General features: G+C 39.1%; 2 protein-coding genes across 2 annotated transcripts; one reads left to right on the top strand and one right to left on the bottom strand.

Annotated features, from left to right (window-relative positions):
* Window positions 1–852: 852 nt before the first annotated feature.
* On the bottom strand, window positions 853–7,369 carry serinc2l (serine incorporator 2, like). The gene is given in 11 exon segments (XM_034227815.1): window positions 853–2,577; window positions 3,436–3,588; window positions 3,590–3,646; window positions 3,735–3,879; window positions 4,665–4,755; window positions 5,198–5,367; window positions 5,492–5,629; window positions 5,732–5,811; window positions 5,914–6,101; window positions 6,242–6,403; window positions 7,246–7,369. Coding segments are annotated over 11 exon segments (1,362 nt in total). The 5' UTR covers window positions 7,285–7,369; the 3' UTR covers window positions 853–2,438.
* A 4,000-nt stretch (window positions 7,370–11,369) lies between these two features.
* On the top strand, window positions 11,370–14,645 carry stmn1b (stathmin 1b). The gene is made up of 5 exons (XM_034227739.1): window positions 11,370–11,477; window positions 13,013–13,059; window positions 13,669–13,838; window positions 13,950–14,141; window positions 14,232–14,645. Exons 2-5 carry the CDS (start codon window positions 13,044–13,046, stop codon window positions 14,289–14,291), a joined length of 438 nt encoding a protein of 145 aa, XP_034083630.1. The 5' UTR covers window positions 11,370–11,477; window positions 13,013–13,043; the 3' UTR covers window positions 14,292–14,645.
* The last annotated feature ends 3,246 nt before the right edge of the window (window positions 14,646–17,891 follow it).

Genomic DNA, 17,891 nt, shown 5'->3' with positions numbered 1-17,891 from the left:
GACAGGAGGTTGTGTGTCCTGAACAGTTCCAGACAGTGCCAACTGCCAACCGGTCTGAGAGACGGTAGCGTCCAAAACCAACAGGCCTCGTCTGCCAGCGAGGCGAGAAGGAAATATCACAGCAGTGGCTGAAAGATCTGGCACACGAATCTCTGTCTCCGTGACAAAACAAGGGACACGTCAGACACTGCTTCGGTTCAGTAAAAGGGGCAACAATCTGTTCAGAGCTATATTTATTTATACACAAGTCTTTCAATATAACTTTGGACCTCTGTGACAGGAAGCCAACATCAGTAAAGGGTTAAGACCTTTATATATACAGTCTTTGGTCAAGACAGATGTGAGAGAGAAACGGTATTAATGTTTAATGAGGCTAACAGGGAAACACAGCAGAGATTAAAGGCCAAACAGTAAGACTATCCGTCCAACGTAAAGTGCTGGTAGTGAAGTCATGTGTCAAGCGTATGGATGGCTTGTTTCGGAGCTTCATCTACACATGATGCCTCACCCAGAGTACAGAACAAGATGGGGTACAAAACCATCAGTCCCAAACTCTGGTGTCCCATGACCTGGATCTATGGGCCGATGTACAGAAAGGAATCTGATTGTCTGCACCCTGGCAACAAATTAGAGATGGGGAGGTGTCACATCGATGAGGCAACTAAATCCCTCTAAACCTTAACATATTGTTGACCTCAATGCTAATTATTGTACCCCAGTAATTCATTTTTAATTCAATGTTTTGTTGTTTTTAAACTTGCATCCTTGTAACGAACAAGTGAGGACCATTCAACTTTTGTCATGGGACACAACTGTTAGGCTAATATTGAGGTTCCATTCAGACAAAGAAAGTGAAAGACTTCTATCTTTATTTAAAACAAATGTTTATTCATTGATTAGAATATGAATTCATGTCATAGGCCTATCCCTTATTGGCATGCAATGACTGACTCACCACAATGTAAGGCAAGGTTATGGATACACGTCAGAATTAGTGTTAAATTCCTTTTGAGCCGCAGGACTACAGAAAGGCACTTTGTAGTGTTTCAAAATGGTACATGTCGCAATATAACACTGTGGCAAAAACATTTGGGATATTGTGCCTAAATATTCACCCAAGTAGGGGGATAATGATGAAATGTATAATACAATTAACATGTTCAATAAAGACATTCATTAAAAAAGATTTGAATGTATCACAGCACTTTGAAAAACTCCATTCACAATACTCATATGCAGCCAGAGAAAAGGAAAATCTGATATGAGTGGGCATAGTCATTTTTGAAAATAGCACAACATAACATTTTCAGGATGGTACCCAAGACTTTTTGTACAAAATATACTGCTCTTTTTTCACCCTGTTTCATTCTAATTGAAATTGAGGTAACTACAACATTAAGCATATAGTTATTGTACCACCATCACAACCGTTAATATACCGTAACATTTTACAGCAATGTATTTCTCCTGAAATGTGTTGTAATTCCATTGTAAACTACAACGGAAAATCATTTTTTTCTCCACTTAACTTAATAACACGCTTTGCAACATTCTTGAAATAATGACATTTGAGAGAGCACTGCAGAGTTCACACCATCACCTGCTGAGCCGTACCGCTGCACATCGCATAGTGCTGACTGCTATAGATCAATAGATGTCTCCCTGCTGCAAACAGGCTGCTATACAGGTGCAGAGCGTTGCCCGTGGCAGTACAAGACACAGTCAGACAGACATGGGAAAGACCTAGCACCGGAGATAAGTGATCCTATGTTGGAGCAGAAAAGGAAGAGCTGAGGTTACACTGGTGGTCTATTAAGACTCCCCGGCTCAAGGTGGTATGACGTGGATTTGCATCCAGAGAGCAGCAAGAGGGAAGCCCTGTTATGATGTGAAGGGCGTGTCGTATTAGTCTTATCTAACTCTCACACTCCACTCACTCTGGGGCTCCGGAGAGGGGTTCCCCTGGTTGCTCCAGCATGAAAGAAGTCAAGCTAATCAAGGACACCAGACCTGGCCAATCAGAGGACTGAACTCAAAAGGCCCTTTAAAAAGGTAATCTGTTAGTGAAGTGTCTGAGGTAATGAGTAAGTGCCTTGTTGTTGTGATAGTTCAGACTACATCCAGCAGAAGGTAGGGCGGGTAGGGAGTAGGTCATTAAAGGTAAGTAAATGGCAAAAGAAAAAATAAAGTTCTAGCCAAACTTCAGGCTAACTAAAACATCCACTTACAAATATCAAATAACTGTAGGGATTGTCCCACTAAATAATCATATTGCGTGAAGTAAAACAACACAAGCATAAGAACACCAATTAATTACAAAAAAAAGAAAAGCATTTCCTTTATACCATTCTTTCTATTTCCTTCAGAGCATCCTTCATATCGCCTAAATCACTTGCCAAGAAAACATAACAACCAAATACAGTTGAAGGACCAGGTGATCAGTTAAAGTCCCTGTCAGGGAAGATGAGAGGGGCGATGAGGGTCCAGAGGTAGAGCCCCAGGCCCAGCCAGCTGGAGGACATCTTCACCCAAACAGCCGGCATGCGGCTCTGCATGGCCTGCGTGGTGGTGTCTGGTCTGAGGAGGACAGAGGGAACATTTAGTCAAACTCAACAACATGTATGTACTGAAATGTAGTTAAATACACGTATTTACATTTTTCAGATGTGTATATTACATTTATTTTTATATATTTTTTAATATGTTTTATTCTCTGGGATAGTGAGAAACAGAATTTCGACCCCCCTGTCTGTATATCACAAATAAAGGAATTAACAATAACATTTAATTTTGACTATGAATGATCAAAAACAGCACTTTATTGGACATTTTTTATACTTTTTTCCTAAATTGAGCTGATTTCAGAAAATCACATTCAAGCTGAGTTGAAGGGATAGATTACTTTCAGGTGAAGCAATGTGCCCTCTGGTGGCCGTGCTGGAGGCCTACAATGCATGAGCAACAACTTCTGAGCATCTTAGAAGCATCAAACCTGTGGCTCACAACTTAACAAAAGTTATTTCAAATGCTGCCAATTTTGGAAGTAAACATTTTGTTGGTTTTTGTATCTCTTACATATGCTGTAGCTATTAATATATTTATGTTTTTTTCCCCAGTAAGAATTCAGTAACAAAATCAAACCAAAATCGTATCTGTTGATCACCACTTTTTTCAAGCCTTTTGACTTGAAATCAAGTATAGAAATCACAGGTTAAAATAATGTTGTCAAAGACGGTTTAGCTCCATTAGGTGTCCCTGTAAACCATGATAGTGAGAGCAGCATGCACAGTACCAGGACCGTAAAACTACCATAATTAAGAGGAATGCAACTTTCCTGCTGTTACATGCCAAAATGTCTGAAGGACAGGAGGATTCTTCTCTTTCCTACTTGCCTCTTGTGTAGTATTTAACAATCGGCAAGTGAGACAAACTTACTGTAACCAGTTGGTGAGAGTCATCATGATGTACAGAGAGGCCAGGCAGAGGTGGAAATGGAAAAAGGAGTAGCTGTAGGAGACATTCTCCTCCTCATCGTCCATGGCCCTGAGTATGCCGTCCTCTCCCACCACACCCTCTCCCCCCAAACCCCTTACCCTCCTCCGTCTGCATCAGCTTGTTCACCTGGGTGTTACTGGATGACCGAATACTAGGGAAGAGAAGGAGACAGAGAGTTTTAAATAAAATATAATGCAAAACTGAATATAAAATCTAATCTGTGATGGTTTTGACCATACCTTGCATAGAGAGTGCAGAAGAGGAAGATGATCAGACCCACAATGCCCTGAGCATCCCACCACTGCACCTGTCCTGGGTCAGCGGAGGGCTCCGTGGAGCTGACGTTCGACACCAGACTCAACAGGCTGGGGTTACAATTCCGATCTAAGGCATCAGAGCACATGTGAATTAGACATTAAATACACTATATTTAAGTTAAGTTATAAGTTATCAAAAATGGATCATTACATAGTGAGCTTGTCTGCACTAAACATAATCTTGTGTTGACTGTAATGGAAGTGAACATGTGTTATTTCATATGTAAATAACTGAAGTGTTGACGCTGAAGAGGCCCGAACAGCTAGTGATTTGAGATGTGGAAATATTTGTATAACCTAGTTTACATAATTTTCAATTCTTACATTCCTGTCTCTTACTTTGACATGACTATGAAAACCACTGTTTTCCTCTACACAGGGAACTTCTAAAAGTATTTCTTTAAATGTACAGAACAACAATGGAACACCAGCACAATCCCAACAGTGCTATCGTATGTTGAAGTGTTCTATGTTTTTAATTGGTCTGTTTCCTGATGTAAAATAATCATCTGTTCCCAGATACCGCTTTCACTTTTGTGTCTGAATGGATTTAAATGTCCTATGTGTAGATACAATAAACCCTAGTTTCACCACAATCTTGCCCATTGCTGCCTTTCACTTAGGAATGGCAGATACAATGAGACAAGGAAAGAACGCTAGCTAACAGCAAAAACAAGCCCTTTGTTCCTATAAAATGCCATAGAAAACTCACCAGAATGATCAAAATGCTGCAGCAGGTAATCAGCAAATACATATTTTGACAGAAAACAGTAAGTAGGATTGAAACTGAGGATGCAACCAGAAGCAACCGAAAAGAGCTGCAACTGTGGACTAAGACAGCAAGGCACTTACTCGGATTGTTTGTCATTGCAGACCAAGTGACATACATGGTGTACAGGGAGATGAGAGAAGCCTGGAGCAAACCGGAGTGTGGCTGCGCTTCCTGTTACAACAAGAACAAACATACATCAAGTCACTTTGCCAAAATGTTACAACCACTGCCTTGAAACGAAAGGTAAAGTATTTCTATTTCTATCAAAAAGTCAAATGAAACTTAAATGAAATATCTCAGATTATCCATAAATATGTTGAAGTACATCTCTTTTCATATTACGTTATACTCTTTAGTATCTACAGTATGCATTACCTTATTGTGAAGCACTTTGAGCTGCATTTTTTGTATGAAAGAGGCTTAACAAATCAAATGTATTTTTATTATTATAACTTTTGGAAACTGCACCTAACACTAACTTAAGAGCAAAACTAAACTATCCTCATTTATCTACTGCAGAAAGGCTTTTAAACAAATTAAGTTTAAAATGAGATGAGCAGCTATTCATAATATACCTTGATTAGTTTGAATTAGGCCATAGACTGATCCTTACCTGTATCTTGGGAAGGATGGAGACAACGGAGATGATGATGCAGAAGATGAGGTTGAGGCTGATGAAGACTTTGTGCTCAGTGCAGTCATCAGGCTGTGTGTAGTAAACGTAGAAGAGCACCACAGCAGTGATAGCCAGTGCAAAGTAGAGGAAGGTGAAAGACATCAGGCCTGGGAATGACAAGAACATACCTCAACACGAATGGCTTCAAATATTATGGCAAGTGTATATTTATTATTTTGCATAATGTAGAATGACATGGCAAGAAGCCCCTGTTTCAAGTGAGTGCTGTACCTGCAAACCAGCATTTGTTGTCACTATTTTCAGCATTTTCTACCCACACCTTGTTCCAGGAGTGGGCAAAATCAATGAGAAGAATAAGTTGGATTAGAATGAAGATGAAGGATCCCACCACTCCAAAGTAAAACCACACTGTGAAGAGGAAATCAAACACAGCTTATAACGTTTCCTAAAACTGTTGATCAGAAATAAACATATCACTGTTTATAGTAATAATACAAAGCATGTTAGTACCAGTGTGAAAGGTTCCGTCAGGGATGAAGAAAGCTCCCACTGTTATTCCAATCAGGATCAGAAATTTAAAGAACCAAAACCTGGGAAATAGACGTTAACAAACCCACCATCAGTTCAGTAGACGGACTGAAGCGGCACATCCCATTACACATATATTCCATACAGCCTAATAAAGCACTTACCCATTCTGAAGAGCTGCACGTGGGTCTTTGCTACTACGGACACGAATCATGAGGGCGGCGAACAGAAAGAAGAAGCAAGTCATGGCAAAGCACATGCGGTACACAGACTTGTAGCCCACAATGACATCACAGTTAACGTGGTTTTCTAAACCAGGTATAGTACTTCCTCCCTCGCAAAATCCTGGGATCTAAAGAACCGCAAGACAAATGTGTTTTAATAAGCGTATACAGAAAAGATGAAGTGTAGAGAATGTGCAAAGGTTTTTTACAGAACTGTATCTGTAGTGACAGCATTTAGTAACACATTTCAGAGGAAGAGCGATCTTACTTTACGGAGCTGTGTCTCCATTCCTGGAAGGATCATGATGACAGACACCATGGTCCCCAGCAGCAAAAAGAAGGAGAAAACCAGCCGTGTGATGGTGGAGTTATTGGAGGAGGGACAGCAGCCGCACAGAAGGCATGGTGCTGAGCCACACAGACAGGACGCCTGAGAATGATAGAGATGATGAGTGGGAGGGAGAAAAGACAGAGTTCCAGCCACTAAAACATCTGAAACAGTCAAATGAATGCAGGCAACTTCTTTGGCAGAATGCCATTTGTAATTAGATGTTGTTCCATTAGCAATCCGGCTAGTAAATTATTAACCATGAGGTTGAATTTGCAATAATGGATTCAAGTGGATAAGCCTTTACTCCACATATAAAACTTAAATAGCAGTTGAAGTCAAAACAAATTGGGCAAAACACTTATGTTATTCCAGTTCGCAAAGAAAATGTAGCAAGGGCTGTACTTCCACCTGGCTTTTGAGAAATCAACACAGAGAAAAACAAACATGCATCTCTTTTGTTGACATTGACAGTGACGTAGCTAGTCAATTTGAACTGCATGGAGTAACAGTAATGTTTTATCGGCCAGACAGCTGTTATCCTAGAATGGAGCTAGCAGAAGCATACCACTTTGCACTAACGGTGTTTGCATATGATGAGTCGATATTTGGGTGAGGCTACATTATCCAACATTAGCTAGGTGCAATGGTTCTAGGATATAGCAAGTGGCCTGTTCTGACACTTCCTGGATCACTATTCACACTGCTGATTCACACACTGCTAAGACAACTTCCTTTAAATGTACAGCGTTAATTATAGTATGTAGAGTACGGCTCGTTCTAGTCGGTTTAGTTTAATGTTGAAGGTAACGTAAGTTGTCGCTTAATGTAACATTAACGTTAGCTATACATTGCCCAGCTAAGCTTAGTTTAGCTCACCTAAGGTTTGGACGACGAGAGCGAGCTTTGCCTACCGATAAAATCATAACGAAATAAATACTTACACAGCTGGCTAAAGAGCATAATGCCAGACAAGCCCCCATTTTCACATTAAATTCCTGATATGATAGTGTACTGTCGACTGGAAGATTTCGCCTGCCTGGAGAAAACAAACAGTCGGAAGTTACTCGCTTTTCAAAATAAGAGTCTCCCGATTACCTCAAATGACACCCTTTTCAACATAAAACACCTCAAATGTTGGATACTGGCCCCACCAAGGCATGTGACTGTGAGTTACATTTATACTGCAGTTTTAGATATGATGACACATGTTTGTGTTGTTAATTTGTTGTATCATGGTTTTTATTTCCAACATAACACATCGTGGTTCGTGTGTATATTTGTAAGTTGTGTCTGCAGGGTACAGTGAACAGGAAACTAACTGTGGGGACTTTGACATCAACCATCTGTCCTTTCGCTCAGTATCCCAGGAGCTGAGTGTCTGTTTAACTACAAGGATATCAAGAAAGAGCCTGTCAAGAGCTGAAAGAAGGCTCTTCAAAGCCCCTGCTGTTGGTAGTGCACCAGCTCAGTGGGGAGCCAACAGTGATTGTGTTATTAATAGACTATCTAACAAGGAACATGGAATATGTCAGTGCCAGATACTAAATCCATTCTTTAGTGAGGATTGAGATTAGGTTTAGTAAAATCATTCTTCTCTTGGACAAGGAAAACAATATATATTTTTGTAAATTAAAAAATCTGCCCCTTTTAACAGGGGTCACATTGCCTTGAGGAGATCCAAAATATAGGTATGTAGATGGTTATGCAAAGAACATAATAATCAATAGTAAATACAAATTATACAATAAAATAAAAAGACAGTACTTTTTTTTTCAAGGTCTGATAAACAAGCCTTATATAACCATTTTCGGACACAAACATAACATATCCTATCCCAGCATAACACCAGCAGCTGCAGCCACAGATAAACTGTCAGATCATTGGTGAGTGGTTTATGACTTATTCTTACCACTAGAGGGAATGCTGATTCCACAGAAGTGTCTGGTGGCTGTATAAAAGGCACTTCAAATAAAGTACGCTCCCCTTCAAGCAATCTGTGCCATTCTAATCTATTGGTGTAGGATGATTTCTTTTACAGAACAGAGATGAATATTGAACAATGTCTGTCAATGAATATATTGTATTTTGTTGAAATCTACTAGGATTATTACCTGTAGTGGGAAATTGTGTGTCATGTTCAATTTTAGTAAAAGTAGCAATGGTGAATTATAAAAAAGTAAAAGTCCTCTATTCAAAAATCTTTCTTGAGTAAAATTACAAAAGTAAAAGTATTAGCTCTGAATGATACTTAATCCTAAAAAGTAAAAATACTTGTTGTGCTCTATGGCCCATTTCAAAACATATATACAAAAGATATGAATATTCTTGATTATTATTTTGCATAATGTTTCTGCAACTTTTACAAGTGGAGCAACTTTGTATACTGCTGCTGGATATCTGAACCTGCAATTATATGTTAATGTAAAATATGTCAATTGTTCCCAAGTACAGTTATTGAGTAAATGTACTTGCACCACTGGCTAAACACAGGTGCCATTTGATGTTCAATATAATACATTTGTGTTAGTACACACACAACAAAAGAAAGACTATCGAAGAGACCAATACTGGCCATTGAGGAGGAAGAAAAGGAGGAAGAAGAAGAGGACTCTTCAAATGGTGGATTCAGAAAAGCTGGAACCGACCTACGACCCTGCAGAGTTTACCGCTGCTTCAACAGAGTCAACAAGCCATGAGTTACTCAAATATCCCTACTACACTGCAAATAAACCCACATTCATGGAGGTTATAATGTTCTGTTACTGTTTGAACTTTATTTTAGAGAGGTGTTGATTCAACTGTATGATCACTTTGGAGGATGTTGTTTTCGGTGATGTAGAACTGTATTGCATTGTGCTGACCACAGTGTTTCTGTTATTTTAGCCACTTGATAGATAGATAGATGGATCAAATTGCAAAATGGCTCATAACCTTTTTCTTGTTATAGTGGTGAAGCATCCAGTCCCACATAGATTTAAGAAAATCATATGAGACCTGCATTATGGAGCTGTTTGAGAAGTGTCTTGTGTGCAAGTGGGCCTGTGATGTTAAGACCCAAAGGATTGGTACATTCCTTTCAGTGGAACAGCTTTGCACCTATTGTCAGTACTCCCGGCACTGGAATAGCCAACCTGTTCTTGGAATTACTCCAGCCGGGAACCTCCAGCCCTCTTTCTTCAAACTTGAAAAGGTGAATGAAGAACACTTTGTCATTGCATATGGATGATGTTATTGAATCTTTTGCAGCTTGTTCAAATCAAATTATTGAAAATTTTACTACATAAACTTTCCTTTTCATTTTAAATAGATCTTCAAAGCCATGCAGTTGCAGATGTTTCAATATGACACCATACGATAGACCACAAGACCAACACGTTTTTTTTATTCATATATGTATGTAGATATACATATAGGCCTACATTTGATGTTTGTACAGAGAAATGAGGTTGGTGGAGAATTTACACATCAGAAGGGAAGATCTAAAGAGGAGCCTGCCATAATAGGAGGCACGTGGTGTGACTCTGGACTGCTATTATTTACATTCATGATTTTCTCCTGTGTTTTTACTTTAAGACTCTACCTGCCATATACTACAACGAACATGCTGACATGAAGGCAGGAGTTGGAGCCGAGCCAATGAAGACGGTGCCAACTTTCCGTAAATGTTATATTGCTTTAGTTTCCATACACATACATGTGTAATAATAATAATGTATTGTCCATGTTGTATTTACTATGGCACCACAGTTTTGAAATTCCAGCCAATAAGTATAAACGAAAGAAAAAAACACTCTACTAAGCCTCAAATCTCATTATAAGAACATTTGAAACAGACTTCAAGTCTTTGTTTTTTTCCCCAAGCTAGAAAAGCCAAATTAAGTTTTTGTGAATATTGCACAGGGTATGAAAAGGACCTAATGGACCTCATCTTTGAGAAACTCTTTGTGGACCCGGCACCATACCTGGAAGATGTTTTGAAAATCCCCATTCTAGAGGGACTGTGCATAAAATGAGCTGCAGGACAAGCAGTGGGGCATGGTCAGTTTCACAGTTCAATGAAGGGTTAGTGTCACGATCTGTCTATGTTTTATTTTGTATTGGTTGCCTTTGTTTTCCCGTTTTATGCTGAAAGGTGTGCACCCCCTAGTTATGTCTGCTCTTACTTCCTGTCTCAGTGTTTTCCTCCTGTTTGATTGCCTGATTGTGTTCACCTGGTGCTCCTGTGTTTTTCCTCCCTCCCCACCTGTGTCTTGTCTGGTCTTGGTGATCACTCTTGCTGGTCTTTCAGTTGGTGTGAGATCCTTGTCATTGTTGAATGTGTTCACTAGGGAGGGAGTTCTGATCTATATGTAAATACTCTTTAGCCTTGAAATAATGGTACTTTCAGTTAAACCCTGGATGGGCTCCTGCATTTGGGTCCTGCCTGCTTCGCTCACCCTGACAGTTAGTCCTGACCCTAGCTGCCTTTGGCATCAGGAAGCACAATGCCACAAGGCTTTGCTGGCTCAATACCTGAAAAGTCAATCGCTAAGGTTGTGTAAACCTACTGTATATCTACGGTGTCTCAAACACTTTCAGTTCAATCACATTAAAGTAATGTAGAGCATTCTGAAAACATTAAATATTTATTTTCATGTACAGCATTAGGCTACTTGTAATTTACAGTTTAATCTCAATGTATTTTCCTTTTGAAGTTTAACATTTTTCACACTTTAATAAAAATATTTAATGGAGCTAAATGTATATTAATGGATAGGCCTACTGTATTGTTAATAAACCCACACAAATAGAAACAACAATCAAGCTCCATTTGAACTATTATTTACCAACCAGGTTCAGTGTAACATTTACAAGTGCATATCTCCCATTACGTATTTTGTGGATGATTTAATCGAGAGTTACATAATGTTAGGTAAAGCATGGACTTGTGAGGCTTGTTTTGCTCTCACATGCAGCCATAAGGTTGTGCCAGATTGATGTCTGTTTTTTTCCGCCCGCTTAGAGTAACAACACCTCCTATGATTGGTGGATTTGGACCAATGAATGCAAACCTCGCTGGTGACGGTTAGGGCCTGGAGGTTTTCGCGCGAAAACGGACTGTAGATGTTGGCGGTCTGAACGTCTCACAGAGAAGAAGAAGGTCTGCTCTTCAGCTGAAGCACAGCACTTGACGGTGAGAACAATGCTTTTATGCTAATGTTTAATCAGGCGTTCAGACCATTCAAACATTGTATTGGTAAAGTTAAAGGTCAGTGTGGCCACTGAGCATCGTTATGAAGTCTGTTCAGCATCACATAAGTCAACTGTAGTAACGTTAATTAGTATTTTAGTTTATTTTAGTTATGGCCGCCCTGAAGTAAAATGTTAATGTTATCTTTACGTTGTAATTCAAAAATCCTATAACTTTCGTGTTATTACAAACAGCTTGCTACAAACTTTAAGACTATTAATTAATTTACAATAAGTGACTTTCTGTGTTGTTCTCAGTCTACATTATGTAATAATGTTAACGTGTTATTGCTACATGTATTAGTCAGCATTTGATTGCTTAATTATCTAATTAACGTTTACAGAGGGGTTTTTGTGCAGTTACATTACATTTAGCTGATGCTTTTATCCAAAGCGACTTACAATAAGTGCATTCGACCAGGAAGATACAAACCTTGAAGAAAACAGAATCATATAAGTACATCAGGTTTCATAGAGCTAAAACATTTCAAGTGCTACTCAACTGGCTTTAGATAAGCCAGTCCTTTATTAGTATATAAGTGCTTTGTTAGTAATTATATCGCTCGAAGTGGAGTCGAAATAGAAGATGTGCAAGCTTTCTGCTGTCCTGATTTCAATGGGGAGCTCATTCCACCATTTTGGAGCCAGGATAGCAAACCGACGTGTTTTTGCTGATGGGAACTTGGGTCCCCCTCGCAGTGCGTGTATAGCGAGCCGTTTGGCTGATGCGGAGTGCAAATGCTGGGGTGTACGGTTTAACCATGTCCTGGATGTAGGAAGGGCCAGATCCATTCACAGCATGGTACGCAAGTACCATCGTCTTGAAGTGGATTCTAGCAGTTTCTCCAGTGTGTTTGTTTGTCCTGTACATCTTTTCTATTGCTCCTCCACCGCCATTTTTATAACAACACATCTGTGCACTCTTATTTTATTCATTGTATGCTGCACTCTGAAGCACTGAGACCCAAAATGATCTAATTTTTAGCCCTCTAGTGATAAACCCACATTCTTCATGCCATGCTGCAGACCATGCACTGTGTGGCCATCACGTGCTAACATTAGACTTTTAGTTTAGGCATCAGTAAGGTGGAGAACTGGTTCTGCCTGTCAAGTCATGTTGTACCCTGACAGATTATTCAAATGTGAAAGAATTCTGTGCAACTATACTGCCATATCAATCTTATGCTGATATCGCTCATTGCAGCCACATGTCATCAAATGTAACAACATAAACAATGATAGAGGGAATCTTAGAAAACCTAACAGTTTTCTGAAAAGGCCTACACGCATGCTTGACCGATTATCTATCAAAACATAAGCTGTGAGCAGCACCATCGCTGTACTTGCTTTCACTGATATTGCTGAGAGTACAAGAGTAGCATTCTTTAATATGTGTACAGTTGACTAACCAAAAATAAAAGCCTTTCTAGTTTGATCATGTATTTGATTGATAACACTGTCTTTTTTATTTTTTTTTAGTGGTATAAAAGAGGAACAATCCCCTGCTGAAATGGAAACATTTGGAGGTAGGTTTAAACCACGCAAAATTATAATTAAAGAGATGAGTTGTCTTGGTATGCAATTTCACATGTGTAATGTTAAAAAGTATTTTACAACATTAACTGATTTGTTCAATTTCAGTATGGCTCCACTAAAAAGCAGCTGCATATAACTGTTAACTAGAAGAGCTTCTCACCAGAAAAATATTTGAAAGCAAACTTGCTTAAGAGCTCTTAAAGTTCCTCCTCGACTCAAACACGTTATTCCACTTTATACAAGTCACTGGAGTCGATGGTCTAGTTGGTATTAGTGTCGCTAGTTGCAAAAACTATCTATACAGTACTAAAAACCTTATTTTGTCACATCTTGTTTTAATTTCCCCTTCATAAGGCTGCCTCACAGCAGGGGTCATTGTTCTCATCTGACCTCTGACAGAGCAGTGACCCCTTAAGAGGCAGCAGGAGGCCGGCTTTACGTCCTTTAATTTTCCTTTGTAAGACAATACATTTCAATCACACATTAACACATTATCTTAGAATGTCAGTGGAGCGAGGACATAGTTTAGCAACAAGTTAATAAATATATTACTATACATTGAAATAAATTGTGACCTTGACTTTATCACAACTCTGCAGACCTCCAAGTGAAAGAGCTGAACAAGCGCTCGTCAGGACAAGCATTTGAGGTCATCCTGAGCCCCACATCTCCAGATGCCAAAAACATTCCAATCTCTCCTCTCAAGAAAAAGCCAACATCACTGGATGAGATTAAGAGGAAACTGGAAGCTGCAGAAGACAGGCGCAAGGTATTGTCAGAAATAATATTTTACTAACAGTGTGAAAACTGTTACTGAGCTGTTAAGCCTCGCACGTTGGTTTAGGATTCAGGTTCTTATTGCTAAAGTTCTCTTTGTCAGAGCCAAGAGGCGGACATTCTGAAACAGCTAGCTGAGAAACGAGAGCACGGGAAAGAGGTCGTCCAGAAGGCCTTAGAAGAAGACTGCAAGTTACGCAAGATGGCACAGGAGAAACTCAATCAAAAGATGGAGGCAAACAAGGAGAACCGCACTGCCAGGATGGCGGCACTCAATGAGAAATTCAAGGAGAAGGTAAGCTCTTAATATCAACATATGTCAGGTTTAATGTTGAAATACGTAAAACTACTGTGTTGTGATGCTTCTGCTTTTACACCCCAACAGGACAAGAAGCTTGAAGAAGTGAGGAAGAACAAAGAGGCAATAAAAGAGGATGAGAATTAATTTGTTTATGATCTGGAAAACAGTCTACATCTCCAAAGATAAGCTTTATTTTGTATAAACTCACACACCCATTGTATTTGTTGTGTTAGTTCTGATTATGCTGTTCAAAAGTTACTCACTGTTCGATTTGGTTAGGATATAGTCAGATATGTGTTTTTGGCAGCTAATTTGGTAGTTTTTGTGGTTAAAATTATATTTTTTCAAGCATTTAATTGTAATTAGTTGTCCCTCTTACCTATAATGCATCATATAATAGTGTTCTAGTACTGTTAATGTTGTTGCATGTTTAAATATAGGCTATTGTACTTTACCAAGGTTCAACCATTAAAGTCTATATCCCCAAACTAATCTTTATCTGTCTCCTGTGTATGTGTTACGCTACTGACATCTAGTGGCTGTCAGGTTTTTTGGTGATGTTTTTTGAAAGCAGTGATTTTCAAAGGGGCAAACGATAATTTTGAGGGGCTCAACAGATTAAAGAGAGAAGGGAAAAAACCGTTTGTTACAGAAAATGGGGGGAAATGTATCATGAACTCTACTTGGTTTTAACTTAGATAAGACGTGAATTCCAGTCTCTATTGTACTGGTATGGCCACTCACTCAACTTTATGTCGATTACGTAATGATTCCATTGTACACATGTAATCTATAGGACACTTTATTGTAAAATATACACGTTTTTTGCAGATATAGCTTTTGAATGAAAGGGGTTGCCTGACCTAATTGCTGTTTAATGTATGGCATAGACCAGGGTTCATACGGTCATTAAAAACCTGGTAAAGTCATGGCAATTCAAAATGCAAATTCCAGGCCCTGGAAAAGTTATGGAAATCAATATTTTCCCCAAAGTTTTGGAAAAGTCATGGAAATGTAACTAAAGTTGCATCAAATATAATTTATATTTGATCTAATCGCCGAAATAGTAATACTATAATGATAATAAATACTGTAGTAATGAAACGTAAAAAAACGAGGTATTTGCTTGAGAGATTTTAGTTGCTTTAGCGTGTAGAAGCTAGTAAGCCTACTATTTGATTTGTTTTAGATTGGCACAACATGCACCATATAGATAGAAGAGTTACGACATCTCCTTTCACTCCAATGGACCAGTTTTTTTACAGCAATGGCGGATCGTGGAGCTCTCTGTCACTACGGTTGTCACTACCATGGATGTATGGTCACTACCAATGTCTTGTCTTTTGCTGCTGCAGCGTAAACATTTCCCCAATTGGTATCAATAAATTACTTCTTATTTTATCTTAATCCTCAAATATTAGCAAATGTTACTTTAAAAAAAACATTGATGTGACTACATACACATATCGATATGTTGTATACATATTGCAAATCAAAACCTTTATTGACCACTAATTACCAAAAATTGCATTTCTATCCTGGTATTAATGCATTCAAATCGTGATTCAAATGGCCCGCCACGAACTTCCGTGGAACTATTGAGTCTCCCTGAACCACGTGACGATCAAGCATTTTGGACTTCCGTTGTCGCAACTCTTCTATCTATATGGCGCTGGGCACAACATGTTTCAGACCTTATTTTCCTGTTCCATGTTAAAATAAACCACTTTCAGTGGTACCGCTGAGAGTAATTTTTTTGGTCATGGAAAAGTCATTGAAAATCATTGGTGAAAAAGTGTATGAACCCCGATAGACAGTTCAGCTAGGCCTTTATGTTGACTAATAGGTAAGTATATTATCAAACATAATTAAAAAATATAGAACTGCATCTCTAAATTACTTGGAACAATTTAAAGGTAATAAAATAAACTAAGAAGATAACTTTACATCCCTTGGCCTTAACCAACATATGAAACCAATGACGATGGGTGAGGGATGACATTGCTTCCCTTTACAGGCCCACAAGGTTATGGACTGTAATTATAATATTTCACAATTTATAGATTACTATGTTTCCTCAGTGTGTATCAATCCATTGTTTTTCCTTCTCGAAGGTTTATTGGACACAGCTGTGGCTCTCTCACTTGTAAGCAGTGATATCTTCATCAATCAATCAATGTTTATTTATATAGCCCAATATCACAAATGTTACATTTGTCTCAGTGGACTTCACAGTTTGTACAGAATATCAGTATGACAATACGACACCCTCTGTCCTTAGACCCTCACATCGTACAAGGAAAAACTTCCAGAGAGAAAAATGGGAGAAACCTCAGGGAGAGCAACAGAGGAGGGATCCCTCTCCCAGGACGGACAGACGTGCAATAGATGCCGTGTGTAAATTTAAAAGATAATACATTTGCAACATAGGTAGTCCAAATGTTTGGAAATGCATGTGTGTATAATAGGAAGATGAATCCACGAGGATATCCATCCAGGACCTATGATCCAGGACCACAACCACGACTCAAGATCCAGGGCTCGCGATGCAGGACACAGGACCGCAGGATCATCCATGTCTCCGGATCCCGGCGTATATAGACACCAAAAAGAAAGACATTTGGGGAAGCTGGGTTAATCGGAACATGAGAGTACACAGGTAGAGACAGAGAGAAGGAAGATATCCCCCGACAAACTAAGCCTATATCAGCAAAACTAGGGGCTGAATCTAATCAGCCCTAACTATAAGCTTTATCAAAAAGGAAGGTCTTAAGCGCACTGGAAGCTGATTCCACAAATGTGGAGCTTGATAAGACAATTGCATAAACAATTAAATGTGCCGAGCACTGACTGTTACAAGTTGCACGAGTAACTACGTTGTCATGTATTCTTGTAGTGAACATGGCTTTAGAGCAGGGGTGTCCAAACTACAGCCCGGGGGCCAAATGCAGCCCGCGGACCATTTTGAATCGGCCCTCATCAAATTCAAAAAGTATAACGAAATATGGCCTACAAATGAAAATTGTGCTTGTCTTATATTGTACTTCTTAAATATGAATGTAAACTATAAGTATTATTCATGTCTTAATAAGACCACTTTTCAAATACATTCAGTCAATTAAAGTTGGAAACATTTTCTAATATATCTTAGTTGATAAGAAAAAAGCCCAATGACTTGTTTACATAACAAGCTTGAAATACACCCTTCCTATTTCTCCTTATTATAATCAATCTGAGGCTTCTGTTTTAAGGGATGAGCTGCCAACACTCGCAAGCATCATTTGCCTACATTTGATTGATTTCGCTAACATATAACTGAACTTATGAGGCAATAAACCTCTAGTGACTGGCCCAGCCCTTCGTATGTTTTTCTGTATGTGGCCCTCGTGAAAAAAGTTTGGACACCCCTGCTTTAGAGGTGACATGGTGGCTCAGTGTTCTTCTTCTATTTAACAGCAAGTCCAGAAAGCGATTTCATTCTTAACCTTTAGTGGTTCATCCAGGGAGGATATTTTGCATACACTGAATGTTTCCTAAAGCAGTTCATTGCATCCCAGGCCTCAGCCATTTTCAGACCGATAAGATGCTGCACCCACATGCCACGTGAGCCGTAGCATGTTTGTTAGTAGTCAGAAAACGTACACAGATTTGCAGTCAGTGTTTAGCCTGTCACCCATGTTGGAAATGTCACTCAGTGCCAAGTTACATTTGTTCAATGTTGAGTACAGAGCAGTTTCGTTTGTA

Source organism: Gymnodraco acuticeps, unplaced genomic scaffold (assembly GCF_902827175.1).
Source record: "Gymnodraco acuticeps unplaced genomic scaffold, fGymAcu1.1, whole genome shotgun sequence".
NCBI lineage: Eukaryota > Metazoa > Chordata > Actinopteri > Perciformes > Bathydraconidae > Gymnodraco > Gymnodraco acuticeps.
Note: the sequence above shows the minus strand (reverse complement) of the source record. Positions and strands in the feature narration are given on the sequence as shown.